Source organism: Corvus hawaiiensis, chromosome 8, assembly GCF_020740725.1.
Source record: "Corvus hawaiiensis isolate bCorHaw1 chromosome 8, bCorHaw1.pri.cur, whole genome shotgun sequence".
In the NCBI taxonomy this organism is placed as follows: Eukaryota; Metazoa; Chordata; class Aves; order Passeriformes; family Corvidae; genus Corvus; species Corvus hawaiiensis.
In genome coordinates, this window is record NC_063220.1 from 29,040,515 (window position 1) to 29,056,061 (window position 15,547).

At 41.1% G+C, this 15,547-nt stretch overlaps 1 protein-coding gene across 1 annotated transcript in view; it reads left to right on the forward strand.

Annotated features, from left to right (window-relative positions):
- Positions 1-15,547, forward strand: part of GRID1 (glutamate ionotropic receptor delta type subunit 1) — a 499,007-nt gene that overhangs the window by 383,591 nt on the left and 99,869 nt on the right. The window contains 1 exon segment of the mRNA XM_048310905.1: positions 6,090-6,263. Coding sequence (XP_048166862.1) covers positions 6,090-6,263 — 174 coding nt within the window.

A 15,547-nucleotide genomic window follows, 5' to 3' on the forward strand; every position in this document is an offset into this window, starting at 1 on the left:
ACTGCATATATTTCTTATCGAAGCATTTATTCTGTACTTTTCATGGTAAACAAGAATGTTTGGGATCTGTGACTCATGGTTGATTTCCAGTCATCACAGACCTCCATCCTTCTCTGCCTACCAGTGAATAAGCTGGAATGACTCTTTTTGTGTCAGCTAAATCCACCCTTGGGATCACCTCAGCGATTTGACTTAGCCAGGGATGAACTGAGCGTTGTGTTTCCTGGTATCAGTCATTTGTAATGGAGGATTATGTGGTAACTGTGTGTGCTTTGGATAGAAGTATGCCTAGTAATGAATTTCTTGCACTTTTAGTGTTTTAAAAATAGATTTAATTGTAAGGTGTAAAAAATAAGTCTGAAAGCTAAAGATCAGAGCTCCTTCTTGATTTTTTGTTTTCATTTGTTGCTTTTGCATTACATTGATTCTCATTGATTCAGATCAATCCACATCAGAGCAGACACAAAGGAACATTTGTCATTAACACAAAATAACTTCTTTTTTAGTTTTAGAATCACCACATTCTTTACCATATGGACTAACAAATGCTGAAATTCAGTATTCGCTTCTAAATTCTCAAACTGCAACCACAGGAATAGTGGGAAGAACTAGTAGAAATTTTGTTATTTTACTGCCTAAAAGATCAGGTAGGCACTAGAAAGGAATGTACTATGGGATAAAGAAGTCCTCCTTGTAGGTTAAGTGCCAGCCCCTGTGGGTATTTCTGATGGCACAATGGTTTAAAAAGTGAGGAGGTGTTCACAGGGACTGCTCAATGGGTGACTGAATTTCTGAATTCCTGTATTTCAACGTACAGTTTAATGCTATGCAGAGAAACTTGAATCTAAGGTTGAAAATGGGCTCTTTGGTTTATCACTTAGAAAAACTTGTGCTGTTATTTGTCCCATTTAAAAGCAAGCAAACAAAAATCAAACAGCTTATGCTGCAGCATTGTGGGGTGGACAGCAGAAAGATAAGTAGTGTTTTTAATGGCTCTTGCAAATTCAAAGATGCTTTTTTTACACATAGAATGTGGAAAGCCAGTTGATCTTCGTGTATGAACATGAGCTGAATAACTGGGGCTTTTAAAAATCATCAAAAGCTTTTATATATATATAAGCAAAAACAGTCTTAAAAAAAAAAGTTAGGGACCAGTTTGTTATTGGTGGAAATCTTTTTTCAATAAGAAGTTTGAAACAAATAGCTGTAGAAATAGAGTACTATACAAATTCCAAGCCCATAGGAAGGCAAAGTATTCAGTGGTAAGAAGACAACTGAAATTCTTGTAAGGTTTAATTAAAAAATCAAACTAAACTCTGATTAAAACCCAGAAAAAGTTGCTTTTAAATATTTTATCTTTTCAGTCCTCAATAAGATACTGCTTTGAAAATATTTGAGTCAGTAAGCACAGAGAAACTACTAAAGCAAATGCAGCTGTAATGTATTTGGTTAAATTCTTCCCAGCTATGATGATACTTGCCAGAAAAGCTCTCTTAGCTGAAAAGGAGAAGGGAGAAGTGAAGTAGGAGGAAAAGTTCTTGGAATTTTTTTTGAAGGAAAAGTAATAAAAAAATTTGGAAATATAGCAAGAGCACACATTTCATCAGAGAAGCCTTAGACAGGAAGTTAGAGTGCTAAGGGACTTGGAGAGCTCTGGGCCACGTGGGGATGACATTGTCCTCATCTCTTGACTACCAGTCAAAAATTTTAGACAGCAGTTGACCTTATTCTTCCATTTTGGACAGATGACACCTTCCAAATGATGCTGGTGGTGTTGCCAGCAGATTAATTTATAGATCTTTAGTGGACAGATAGAACTTTCCCAAGCTCAGCCCAGGTGATCGATCAGTCAGAGCATAGTGCAGAAAAATGGCTATTGATGCTTTTCCTTTTCCCTCTCAGAACATCCACTCAAAGCATCTTTCTTCTAGTCCTTCTCTGGACTCAAGCTCAATTCTTTTTTCTGCTGGTTTTACAGGTCTCTATTCACCACTGTTTCATTGTCTATAGGAGGCAGTTTTCTCTATGAGGGACAAGAAAGTGTCCCATCAACATCCTGGTTCTTACTTTCTATTTCTATCCCACATCTCCTTTGCTTCTGCCAATATTTGTATTCTTTCCTTTCACCACATCACACATGCCCAGTATATGTCTGCAGGTACTGGTCCTCTTGATTTGAGAATCAAGTGGCTTCTCAGCTGTCATCTGGGCACTTCTTTATTATTTTCCTTTATAAAATATTTTTTTTAAATTGAGAAAAATTGAGCAGAAAATAGAATAGTAATTATCAGATAAAGTCTATCTCAGCAAGCTACTTTTTTCCCCAAGGGCAGCATGTAGGAAGGTGTTAGATAATGAATGATGAGCAGAGTTTTCTTAGAGCATGGCTGTAGAGCAACACTGGAAAAACTCACTTTGGAAGTAAAAAAAACCTTATGAATGCAGTGGGGTTTTTTCACTTTTTTGGAAAATATTTTTCTAGAAATGCCTTTATTATATGCATTTTGGGTGATCAGCAGCTAGGCCCTGTGCAAATTTTTATGGCCTAATTTTTGTTTGGGTAGAGCCAGGACTGGGGTTCTGCTCACTTTTTCTCTTCATATGGAGGTACCTAAGATTATTTTCTTTGTTTCATTTTAAAGCATCTATCTGTGTAATGATATTTATGTTCACTTTGATAACCAGAAGTTAGTAAATCTTTAACACTTCCCCTTGTCTTACTTTTCGTTGGAAAAATCCAGACCTTTTAATGATCATTTATGAATGCAAGTGGGGCAAGCATTTTAAGATATTCTCAAATTATACAAAAATACAGAGTAAAAAATAAGTTTAAAAATGGAGTAGAAATACAAGGAACACAATGTGGAAGTTTCATAAGATTTAGTAAATGACATATTTCAGTGCAAAATGTAGCAATTTGCAATTACACTTTATTCTAATTGTATTCCAGGTACTCTATTACTTGCTTAAGGAAATCTCACTTGTCTCCTTTGGCCACTCTCTTTAACACCACAGAATTTTTATTGATTTATTTATCTCCACAAAAATCTGTGGGTTTTCTTTTTCTGATAAATGCTTGAAAGTTATACATAGACATGAAACTGTACTCCATGTGTACCTGCATCCTGCCCAAAGAAATTTGTAGGGCTTAGAACTGACCTAATTCTAATGCTGTGAAATTACACAGAAAGAGTCTTTGTCAGCTAGGAGCAAGGTCAGAGATGAGCTTGGATGAGTTGTTTTATCAGTGAGTTCCACACTAAAATCAGTGGTGGGGTTTTTTGTTTGCTTTGTCCAGCTTTTACTATCATTTTGTGTGCTTTTTTTCCCCCCCAAGAGAATTACTTTTTAGTATGGAATAATATTTTGTTAAATCAGAGGATCTCTTACTGTATAAGCACTCACTATGATCTGAGAAAGACATCTGGACACCCAGTGCGGAGGCCTTATTTCTAGGACTAGAGCTAATTAATTTTAATTACGACTACATCCCTGCAGAGATTTTGAGGAGCATTGGGTAAAAAGAAGTGAGGTAGTGCTGGATGTGTGGGAGAACAATGAGGATGGGAGTTGGACAGGTGATTGTGCACATTTGTATTAGAATGTTTTCTGGGGTAAGAAAAGTGGATGGGGTCCTTTCTTTAAAAGATTGATCTTTTTATTTACATATATGTGTGTATCCATAGGTGTGTGTGTGGGTCTGTTCATGTGGGATGCAGAGAAGCCAGCAAAATGTAAATGTTGAATAAATCTATCTACAGGGTAAGCTGTGGTGAACCTTCTAGAAAAATAGCTAATTGAATGATGTTTTCTGGATTTTCAACAAGTGTTCATTTATAGATGTAAATAGTGCATTGAGGGGAGTTAGAATAACCCAGAAAACAGTATTAATACTACTGAAATATCCAAATAAATCACTAGCTTGTCTCCACAGGCATCCTTGTTCTCACTGCTGTTCTGTTTAATCCTCCAGTTTTCTCAGGGATGTGTTCTCTGGAAATATGTTTCAGTTCTTTAAATTATTAATGTCATTAAAATTTATAATTTTCTGTCATTACCTCTAGGAAAATAGAGATTGTAATGTGAAACATAATTGTCTTATTTTGCGATTTGTGTTATGATAGTTGAGCACGACTAAAGTGGATTTAAGTATTCCCCTGAGCAATATGACGTGGTATTGCAGACTAACTGAAGTTCTGTGTGTGCAGATAAATAAACAGATAAACCCATTCCACAAATGACCAACATTTGTGTTTCTGAGACATCTTTGACAGGCTGTGTATCACCTAGAGGCGACACAAAATGTGTGTGGTGAGAGCAGAACTGAAGGTTTGGGTGATTTGTGGTGCTTTTTTTTTTTCTGTTTTCAGCCATTTGGTCTGAGTGTGCCTACCAAGGGATGCAGTCTAGGAGGTTATGAGTTAAAGCTGTGCCATAAAACTGTCTCTCCCTCAGACTTCGGCTTTGACACGCTGTGTGGTTTTAACAGCCCTCAGCTCCACAGAGGAGAAATCTGGAGGGGTCTGTAGAGCTTGGGGGTCTGCTACACTGTCTCCTTGCAAGGCTGCAGGTGGTGCTGCATTTTCTATTAAGCCTCAAAATCTTTGCCTTCTATAAGAATATATTTGTTTTCTGATTTACTGTTTTCATGCCACACCAGTTGGTCTGTCATTAATGCAATGAATTTCACCTTCTGCAAAGTTAAAAATTCACCTTCCTAAAAAAAGATGGGAAATTGGCAAAGAAACTCTAAATTGAGCCAAGGTACAGTACTAGTCAACCATAACAAGTAATTATTATAACCCCATGGTCATTTCACTCACAGCTTGACAGAGAAAATAGCAAGAAAACAAATTTTTTTTTTTTCTTGAATGTTAGATGTCCAGGGCCAAGTTCACTTCTGCTGATGACACAAGGTATGGGCCCTGTTGACCAAGTAATTGCAGCAACATGAGTAATTTTCAGCCCCCTGAACTGCAAGGGGCTGAGAAAGCCCTGTGCAGGCTGGACACTGGGCTGGCCCAGCTGTGCAGCCAGGGCAGTCCAGCTGTGCTGGGGACAGGCTGATGTGACTTGCAGATGCTGCTGGTGGCCCTGATGAGGGGCTGGGATGGACAGTAGCTGCCTGGGGGGTGAGTGCAGCAGCAGTGCCTGCCTTTCCTCACAGTGAACTCCTGCCAGGACAAAAAACATCACAAGCTGCACCTTGGCTAGGATTTCAGGATCAGCTGAGCCTCTGATTTTCAAACTGGGGTAAAAAAAGGGGTTTTTGTTTTGTGTGTTTCTTTAAATACAAAATGTGTAAAGCATGGAGTTGAGCTGGCTTCAGTCTCCCTGTAAGAGCAGTAGATGCAGGCTCTGCCCCAGGATGGATTAGAGGGTTGGGGTGTCTGAAGGGGCGCTTTAGAAAGTGTGAAGCCTGGAAAGAAAAGCAGCCTGTCCTTGAGGTCTCCTTATATCTTATCCCAAATTATTCTGTGTGCAGAAACTGATGTTCTTAAATGTGTCAAACCCCTCCATAAAGTTTCTCCTATTTTTTATTTTCTAATACAGACAAGCTCAAAAGACTTCCTTGAGTCATTATCAGAATTAGTCTGCAGAAATGATCTATTGTACTAACAGGAAAAGTGCTTTCTTGTACCATTGTTCACAGGTGAAAGAGCCATATTTCCTGAAGACTGTTATGTTTTTCAATTGTTATTTTGTCCTGAGGATATAGTGAGGTTCTAGTCTGTCAAACAAAAATTCTTTCTATATAAATTTCATTTCAAGGCTCTTTTTTATTTTTTTTTTAAGAAATTTATTGAGACCATTTTGGTGCTTTCCTTCGAGGAACTATATCTGCAAAATTGTAGTATTGCCAAGATAGATGGTACTGTGCTAGGCTGTGTTCTTTGGTTTCATATGATGTATAAAAAAATAGCATTTTTGTTATTAAACATAAAATAACATTTGGCCTAGACTAAGCATGTGCATCTGTAATATTTTTCTCCTATTGTCTTTTTAGAAACATTTAACCAATAATGAAAGAAAAACATAAATTGTCTGGACAAATATATGTTTTTAAATGGCTGTGTCTCCGTTCACAGGAAATCACTGATAATGAAATATTAGAGTTGGTGCACAGTGCTCTGGGGAGGATGACAGTTATCCGGCAAATCTTCCCTCTCTCAAGGGACAACAACCAGAGGTGCATGAGGAACAACCACCGTATCTCATCCCTGCTGTGTGATCCACAGGAAGGCTATCTTCAGATGCTGCAGGTCAGTAGCTGTGCACAGCAGAAAAAATCCCATCTTAGGACTTTGCCATGGGACAGTTTTCTTCAGCTGTATTAACTCAGAGGGGGAATCAAATGAGTACAGATAAATCTGAGGATGTAACCTTTGGTCAGCTTTCCTTGAGTTTATCAATTTATTTTATTTCCCAGGACTGAGTGCTTTAGTTGTGATGTTACGTCCATGAAGTGGTTACACTAACCCAGAGCTGATTTTGCATATTTCATTGTCTTAAGAATCCTTCTATATTTGAAAAATATTGTGCCATCATAGTCCTGTGGTATTACTGCTTGCTTACTGTATTTATGCTTATTAGACCTCTGTTGTGAAAGAGTTAATCTGGAAGGATAACAGAACTCTGATAGGTATTGGGCTGTAGAGCATTTCATATTTAGGTAATGGACTGAATCAAGCTGATGTATTCAGTCTGTCCCTTTTCAACAGTTTCAGAAGTTTCCAGCAGCAGATAATTGTCTGAGCGTGTGAAATATGCACTGCTAGTTCAAGTGTCGGGGTTTGATAACACATTTGACTCTGGTGTTAGCACCATCTTGACATTTCTTGGCAATTTATCCCAGATACCAGAATTTTTCTTGCAGTAATTTAAATATTATTTAATAGGTGCTACTTCCAGTGATAGTGCAATAATTTAGAAACACAGGCCTTGGACTTTCAATGGGCCTTGTGTGTTTTGGTTTACTTTAGACACAGTTAAAAATCTCATTTTGTATCACTGTTGAAGGTGTTGGATATAGCTGTAAACTTTAGTGGGACTTAGAATATAAACTTGCTTGATATCTTCTAATTGCAAACTTAGTCTTAAACTGAAATGGGTTGAGTGAGGACACAGTGGTTGAGCCTGTGGGTTGTCCAGTGTGGGTGTGTGTGGTGGAGTGATCGAGAAGGGGCTTGGTTAGGGCTTGGGGAGGGGCTGTCACCAGCCTGGGCTGCCACAGCCTGGTCAGGAGGGTGGTGTGGGGTCAGGGCTCCTGCAAGAGGGAACTCAAGTCCTGGCTTGGAAGAGTTTCTCAAGAACAAGGTGTGAGGCTTATAGAAGCCCAGGGGAGAGGCAGGGAGATGGTCAGGAATGGAGGTGGGTTAAGATGTCCCAGGGGGATAGGGGTGTTAATTTTACTTATTTGCACTCTACTAAAAAGTTGTAGCTGCTGAAATTGAAATCCTTTAAGGGACAGATATGAAGAGTTCCTCCTTGAAGAGAAGCTCTGCTGGCTCAGGTTCTGCCCTAGCCATGGCAAAGTTTGGGAAATGCCAATCACACCCCCTGTAGTTCTGAATGTGGCTGTATTCTTTCTGGACAGGGGAAAATCTATGCCTGTCTTGGCTCAGAAAGAAAAGACACTTTTGATCTTTGTTAGTAACTCTGAGGTATGCTGTAATGAGAACAAAGGCCGCTCATTTCAGAGGATCAAAGCAATTTCCAGTATGATGAAAAATTATCTGTGCTGCACCAACAAATCACTCATTGGGGAATAATCTTCCATTACAGTGGGATTTTGAGTATTGCTGCCTGTGCTCGTCTGTGCATAATCTAATTCAGAGGCTCATCTGAAGGGCTCTGACAGGCCTCTGAGCAAGTTCTAATTTGCTAAAACTGTAACTGGTCTGCTAGCACCAACAGCCTCATGTCCTATTACTAAATTTCATTGATAAGGACCCTTAGATAAGGACCCTCTTCCTGATGATTCCCAAATGTGGATTTTGGGAAGCAAAACATTCTCAGCTTCTATCTTCCAGAAATATGATACCACCTTAGAAACTGTCTTTGAGAGAATGGTATGGTAATGTTCTGCTTAGCCCATTAGTGCCTTCTCTATGAACTTAAGAGAGAGAGACAAAGAAGCGCAGAAGTAAAATGTTCACCTTTTGGCAGCTGATTCCATAACTTTCATGTCCAGTTGCATTGGCATGAAAGACAAAGGGCACACGTGAGAGCTCTCTGAATTAGCCGCCCCCAGTGTGTCTATAGATTGGATGCAGGGTGCTTTTCTCGTGCACAGGTGTCCTGGGGTGACGTTATGAAGCCGCTTTATTCCTTACCCGTCCGCTCCGTGCCCAAGGCCGCTGTGCCTTTAAGCTGGGCCCGGGGCCGGGCGGAGCCAGGGCCGGGCGCGGGGCCTTTGAACGGCTCAGCCCAGCGGCTCGGGGGCTCCGGGGCTCGGCAGGGAGTGCCCGGGAGCGCTGTGCTGCTTTTCTGGGATTCCTTTGTGTTCCAGCCAGCTGGGAAAAGGTTCTGTTGGTTTTCTTCTTGTTCTTTTTTCCCCTTCCTTCCCCTTGCCTCACTGCCTCCCTTCCCTCCTCGCCGGTCCGGGGAGCCTGCAGGGGCGGCCCCAGCGGGCCCGCGGGATGGCCCCGGCTGGTCCGAGCCCGCGTGTCTGTTCCCTCTCTGGGAATTTGCTGTATTTTGAGGATTTTTTCCTCCTGTTCTACCCTGTTTTGTTTGGTGTTAATAAACAGTTTGGTTTTTTTCCACTCTCACTTGCTGTGACCTACTTGTCTTACTGGTGGAGGAAAAAGGGAGGCCATTATCCCTTTGGAGGAGACACTCAATCCGGAGTTTTTCCTCCTGAAGTTTTGTCTCAAAACCCAAGACAGCAGTTATACCTGAAGTGTATAGCTTCATTTATGTTTTATAGGTTTTGCCAGTATACCTTATGTAACACCTTGTGGACTTACGGCTCATATTAATTTCCGAGTGTGACTGACGTGTTATTAATGGTCCTGTAATTCAGGTACTTGCAATTTTCTGTTTCCTTTTTCTTGCTTAAAAAAAATAGTGGTGACCTTTTGTTGTACAGAAGTACATCACTGAATTACCCCCGTTGCCAGAGGCTGCAGGAGCTCCAAGCTCTGTATCAGGCTGCATGAATCCACCAGAGGCAGTGCCCTGCCTGCCAGCACCGAGTCTTTGTGTTGCTTTGAAGTACTTTGATTAACACCACAGTTTGGAAATCCCTGCCTCATTCTCCCTTGGGCGGTCTCATATTAATAATTGTTTGTTGTCAAGGTAACTTACCAGCTATTGTTGGTTAATTATTTATTTAATGACTTTGAAGAAGAATAAGCTAATCTCTGTCAACCTCTAGCTGTAGTATTTTTCTAGGGGAGAATTTAGCGTTTTTAACAAGCTAGTGAAAAAAGAAACATTTACGTCATGGATTATTAACTTTGTTCTGGCTAAATTAATGAAAATCTTTTTGGAATGATTTTGTTCTCTGTGTCTTTAGTACCATATCCTGGAAAGTTGTTTTTCAGTGGGTGATCATCCCGGTTTGGCATTCTGACAAGCCTTTTAAAGATCAGGCTGTTCTGCAAGCTCATCCAAAAACTCATCTGTTCTGAATGCTTTGTGGAAATCCAATCTTATTCCATCAACCCACTTGTCAAAATTTTGCTCATGCCCTTATTTCTCGCACATATAATATACTCAATTGGGTTTCTGCTTCAAGTGGAGAAAAAGCTTTATAAAGTTTCCTGTCTTGACCATTTTATTTGACTTCAGAGGACTGCATTGCTCTCTTATTCTTCAGGTAGGATTTTTTGTGTCCATCTCATTTACTTCTGGTAAATGGAAAAGACACAGTTTAGAACTTGCTTTCTTCCACTGACTGTTGGTATCCTGTGGTTTGGGCCATCAGTGTTGTCAGTGTTGACTCATCTGGAGAGAAAGCACTGAAGCACTTCAGGATTTATAGTTAAATCTAGTTAGTCCTAGCTAGACCTAGTATGTATCCCCACATGGCATTTGAATGGTATACAATGGTATAATTGCTATTAAACTGTAGATTATTTCACAAATGTTCTTACAGACTCAATTTGAAGAAATTTTACTGTATAACTTGCTTCTTTCCAAAGTATTTCTCTTTAAGTATTCGTTTTGATGGCACTCTACAAACTTGATTTTCAATGAAGGTATTTTTTTCTTTCATCAGGTTAGTCACGATGCATTCATACATTCAAAATCAGATCTTTTTCTGTTTACATTTTTCTAAGAAATAATTCTCTTTAGAAATGTAATTCCCATTAACTTGTTTTTGCCCTTGCTTACCATTTATGTATTTGATGAGTTCAATCCATGTTAGATTCTAAAGATATTAAAATATATTACAGGGACACAGTGTATCTGAAATTGTTCAGCATGGTCCAGAATAGATAATAGGATTGAAAAGGCAAAAAGAAAACCCCAACATACTGTGTCACAAAATTAATGAGGTTGTTCCTGATTGAGAGTCCAGCCTCTCTACTGAAGAACTACTCCAGGCATTGCTTTGACGTATTTGAGGAGATCTTGAGAAGTGTGGGAGGATATTCATTGAAAGAGCTGATGATCTCCTTGAGTAAAAATTCCATTCTTCAGCGATATGTCCATCAGACATCTGTGTAGGCATCTCTTAGCAGTTGCTCCTACAAAGCTGGGGTTTTATTTCTGATCTATCTTCTGTTCAGGAGTCACTGCAATTTAACTACTGTAAGTGAAGTTATTTTTTTAGCATGTGTTTGACTGCCTAAACTTAAGGGCCTGATCCTGCAGTTTTGTCCAACTAAATGGCCTTATTCTCACTTGACTTGTTAACACTGCTGTTATTACACAACTGTAAAGTGCTACTGAGGGGCAGTAAATATTGATTAAACCCTATTAAAGCATTCACTTTCTCCCATAAAGGATTGGTGAGCCACATTTTTCCTTTTCTTTCAATGCAAACCTATATTTGCTTGTCTCTTTAGCAAAGTTTAATTTGGATTTTTGGCCAGATGTTCGGTCACAGTAAAATTGTTTCTGAGTACAACGTGAATGTAAAGTATCCTTGAACTGACTTTACTGCCCATTGCACAGCACAAATCTCTCCCTGAAGCCCAATGACGTGTGTTTTCTACAAGGTGTGTTAGCAGAAGAACTCATTAAAAACCCCAAAGCACTGCGGGTGTCCCGTGGCTGTGGGGGACCATGCTGGAGGCTAAAACCCCAGGTAGGCTCTGCAGTCATCTTTTCCTCTCTGCCTCTTTTGACTGCTGGGTTTCTCTGTTTGCATAATTATTTCACTGAATTTTTGTTCAGTGCTCAATCAGGAAGCAGACAACAGTGGCGATAAGAAAGCATCAGTATCTCCATTTTTCATTTGTTATTGCCTCTGAAACCTAATTTGTACCTATATTTATTTATAAATGAGGTAGGATAAAATTATGATCTTGTATGCTGTTTTGCAATTCCAGCATTGCCTCTTGTCCTTCTGTTTTACTCTTAGTTGAGTTGAGTTTTCTCTATCAAGGCATTCCTACTAGACTTTCCTTGGATAGTTAGTGTTAGCTGTGCCAAATTCCTGAGATGTTTAGTGAGTGAAGCCAATGCCTCCAGCTAACAAACTTAAGCATTACAGGGTAATCCAGGCCTTGTATTATTGTTGACATGTTGTTACAAAACATACTGGCAAAGAAAACACTCATAATGATGTTAAATGCCCATAATAAATAACTGAAGGACGGTGCGCATTCACAGAATAGAACCTGTAGGAAGGGAAGAGTGTTGTGATATGTGTAGCAGTCCTGGTTTGAGGCAAATTCGGAGGAATATCTGAAATGAACGTCCTCTGATAGAAGGCAGGTTACAGCCACCCCTCCTCCACCAGGTTTGGGAAAAAAAAAATTTCCTTGGAGGAAAGTGAGAGGAAAAAAAACCCTATTTATTTAACAAACACAGTGCACACAGGCACGGGGCGGGGGGGGAAGGGAAGAATAATGCTAAATAATAAAACCTCTCGCTGTGGAGAAAAACCTGGTAAGATTTTAGTCCTTTCTGTGGCTGTATTCTCTCTCTCTCCCCTTTGGAGCTGGAGTTTGGCATGGAGGGCGCCCCCTCCGGGCTGGTGTAAGGTCTCCCAGTGAGGTTCTGATGTTCTGGTGTTCTGAACAGTTCCAGAAGAGAAGAAGAAGAAGCCAAAGTCCCAGGGAAACAAAGACAGTTAACTCTCCGTCTCTCTCTTCTGAGAAAAGGAGCCAAGAGCTGGGAAAAGTAGGAAGGTGCTTTCCTCTGCTCTGTAGCAGCCAGGAACACAGGAGAGTGTACATCTGTGTCCTTGAACACAAAACCACTCCGTTTTTTTGTTCTTCATTTCTCTTGGACCCAGCTTAAAGACACAGAAAGGCACAGGAGGAATCATGTCTGGGCATAGATAGGGGATACACATCATAAAGTCACCCCAAGACAGTAACTATGTAAAAACAGGAGAAAATTAAAAAGGAAAGAAGAGCTGCTTATCAATTAAAAAGAGATCCTGAGAGCGCAGTCATGCAAAGAAATCTTTGGAAAGCTCATCGAGATCCTTAAAACTAGAGTGGACAAAACACTAAATAATACACCAGTTAGATTCCTTACTGTCAGAAGGCTAGAATAAATATACAATTGAGGCCTGTTTTTTGGTGGTATTAGTAATTTTAGTAGTTTTATTTCATTTGCCTCAGCGATAATAAATAAATAAATAGCCCCTTGTAAGTTTGAAGCTGACATTTGAGTCTTTAATGTGCACGTTTGTTTTCTGACTGTTTTTCCCATGAATGCCAGACTGTTGGCTGTGATTTCACTCTTCCTGAGCAGCTCATTGTGTATTTATGTATTTATAACATAGTCACTGGTGCACAGTCTCACAGTGGGCTCTGCCCACGAGAGAGGCTGACAGGTGTGGGCAGGGCCAGGAGGAACAGCATCCAGCCCCCAGCCTCCCAAGGCAGCCCTGGGGGCAGTGGTGACAGGGATGTGGTGTGGCACCTGTGTGCCTCCACCCAGCTGGGGCTGCTGCAGGGGGAGGCTGCAGTGCAGGCATCAGTCTCCAGGAATGCCAGGCCCTACTCCTGGTGCAGGGACCTGCCTGTGAAAGCTGTGCCTAGGCACAGAACCTACAGACACACCTGGCTGAGCTGCAGGAGATGATGGAAATGGGGAGGAACATCAGGGAGGCTGGGAATGGGTTGGAGAGCACAGGCTCCAAGCGCAGTCTGCAGTGGAACCACAGCCAAACAGACCCAAACTTTCCCGCTGGCACACCCAGAAGGGAGGGAGGGGGGCCGGTGATGAGGAGAGTGAAAGCTTGCAACAGCAAGAGACTTTCCCCAGAGTCTGAGGTGCCCTTGCAGAGCCACTTCACCATTCTGCAGGCTGAAAAGACCTTTCACATCAGGGGAGGGGCTGGAGCTGAGTAAGGTGGCCCCATCTGCTCCATGTGTAACAACTGGCTCAGCTAAGGAAAGGCAACAGGTGAGAGTAGCAGGTGACTTTCTTCTGAGAGACATGGAGGCATCTGTTTGTTGATTTGACATTGTACCAGTGATGTGACCGAGAGACTACCAGGCCTCATACAGTCCACTGACCATTACGTGTTGCTGTTGATCCATGTGGCCACCAGTGATACAGCCAGGAGTGGTCTGAGGAGGATCTAGAAGGAAGAGAAAATCAGTCAAAAATGCCAGGAGGCCTGCGTGGATGAAAAGTAGTTCCTGGACAAACTCAAACACTAAAAGGAAGTTTACAGAGGCTGGAACCTGGGTCAGGAAGCTGGTGAGAAATACAGAGATTGTCTGAGCAGCCAGGGATCAGGTTTGGAAAACTAAAGCCCTGATAGAATTAAGTCTGGCTATGAATGTCAAGGGAAAACCCAAAATCTTTTATATGTACAGTTGGTGATAAAAAGGAAATGAGGGAAAATATGAGCCCTCTCTGAATGGAAATAGGAGATTTGGTTACTCAGGATAAGGAGAAGGCTGAGGTATTCAATGATTTATTTGCCTCAGTCTTCACTGGCAAGTGCTCCAGTCACAAGCTGTGAATGCCCCATCCCTGGTAGTGTCCAAGGCCAGGATGAATGGGGCTTTGAGCAACCTGGTCTAGCAAATGGCATCCCTGCCCACAGCAGGGGGGTTGGAATTAGATGATCTTAAAAGTCCCTTCCAACCCAAGACATTCTGCCATTCTTTGAAACATATTTAAGAAAATGAAACGGGTCAAATTTTCTTCAGTCTCTCCACTCTAACAATGTCCTTGTTAGCACACCATTATACCATAAATAAACCACTGATCTTTGCTGCTCCTGATAAGATGCACTCTCGTTAGAGACAAGTGTGTAACTGCACCTGGCAGTACTTGAACTTTGAAAGTTGCCACACAGTTTTAGGGCATGCTGGGGTGTGCATAGCAGTCACCATGATCTCCCTTCTCAGGCAGCAGGCATTTCTGGCAGGCTGCACTTGGTCTGAACTCCTCTTCCATCTGCTTCATCCTTGGAGCTGACTGCTGTGGCCACTCACTGAGCGGTTTTGGCAGCAGCAGGGTACAGATGCCCAGCTTGGGAACGAGTTTTTGAAGTAGTGGCATCTCAGCGTCAGCTTGCCTTCCAGCTGATCTCTTCAGCATTCTCTGGCAGGACTCCTGGCTCTGCTGGCTGCTCAGGAGTTGGGGTCAGTCTTTGTGGCTTGCTGGCCTTCTTAGAAGAGCACTTGTCTATGATTAGTCCCTGTGAAGGAGCTAAAACCTTTCTTCATATATAACTTTAAAAGTAAAATCATTCCGGAAAATCTCATGAAATTCACATAGAAACTTCTATGAAATGACATTTAATACTGTGACAGATTTCCATTCTTGAAAATTTCTGCTGTGCTCTACTAGTGTATGGTGGATTTATGTCTCCAGTGCAAAAAAGAGCTTCATAAAGTCTGGAATAATTTCCAGAAGGTAAACCAGAACATGCCTAAAATTATTCACTTACAGGGTATATTCTTTAACATATTGGTGAAGCAGTCACCATCATTCTTTTGGCAGATAGATCAAAAACCATTTCAGTACCTCCAGCTCTTACACTGTCAGCAGTGGAGTGAAAGAAGAACTAAAAATTAATGTCACTTCCTCCAAACATGACTGTAACGAAATACTTTGTTATAGTCTAGGAATTTTTATTCTATTAAGGGGAATCTCTTCAGGTAGATGTATGTCCTTCTATCCTCTGTTCCCCTGTGAATATCCAAATAAGGGAAATAAAAAATGCTCCAGCGCTTTGAAAACCCAAAGTAGCCGAGTATGTTGCCTTGTTTTTCTTCTCTCTTGCTTTGGTACCAATTCTGAAAGCTACCTGAAGACGAGTATTTTAAATTCACTGTTTTCTCATGCCTCTGACAGTACTGGTGGAATCAGAGTACAGCTGAACCCTTGGGTATCTCAAAAATTCCCTTTCAGTGGTCATGTCCATACTCCCAGGGAATTTGACAGTTCA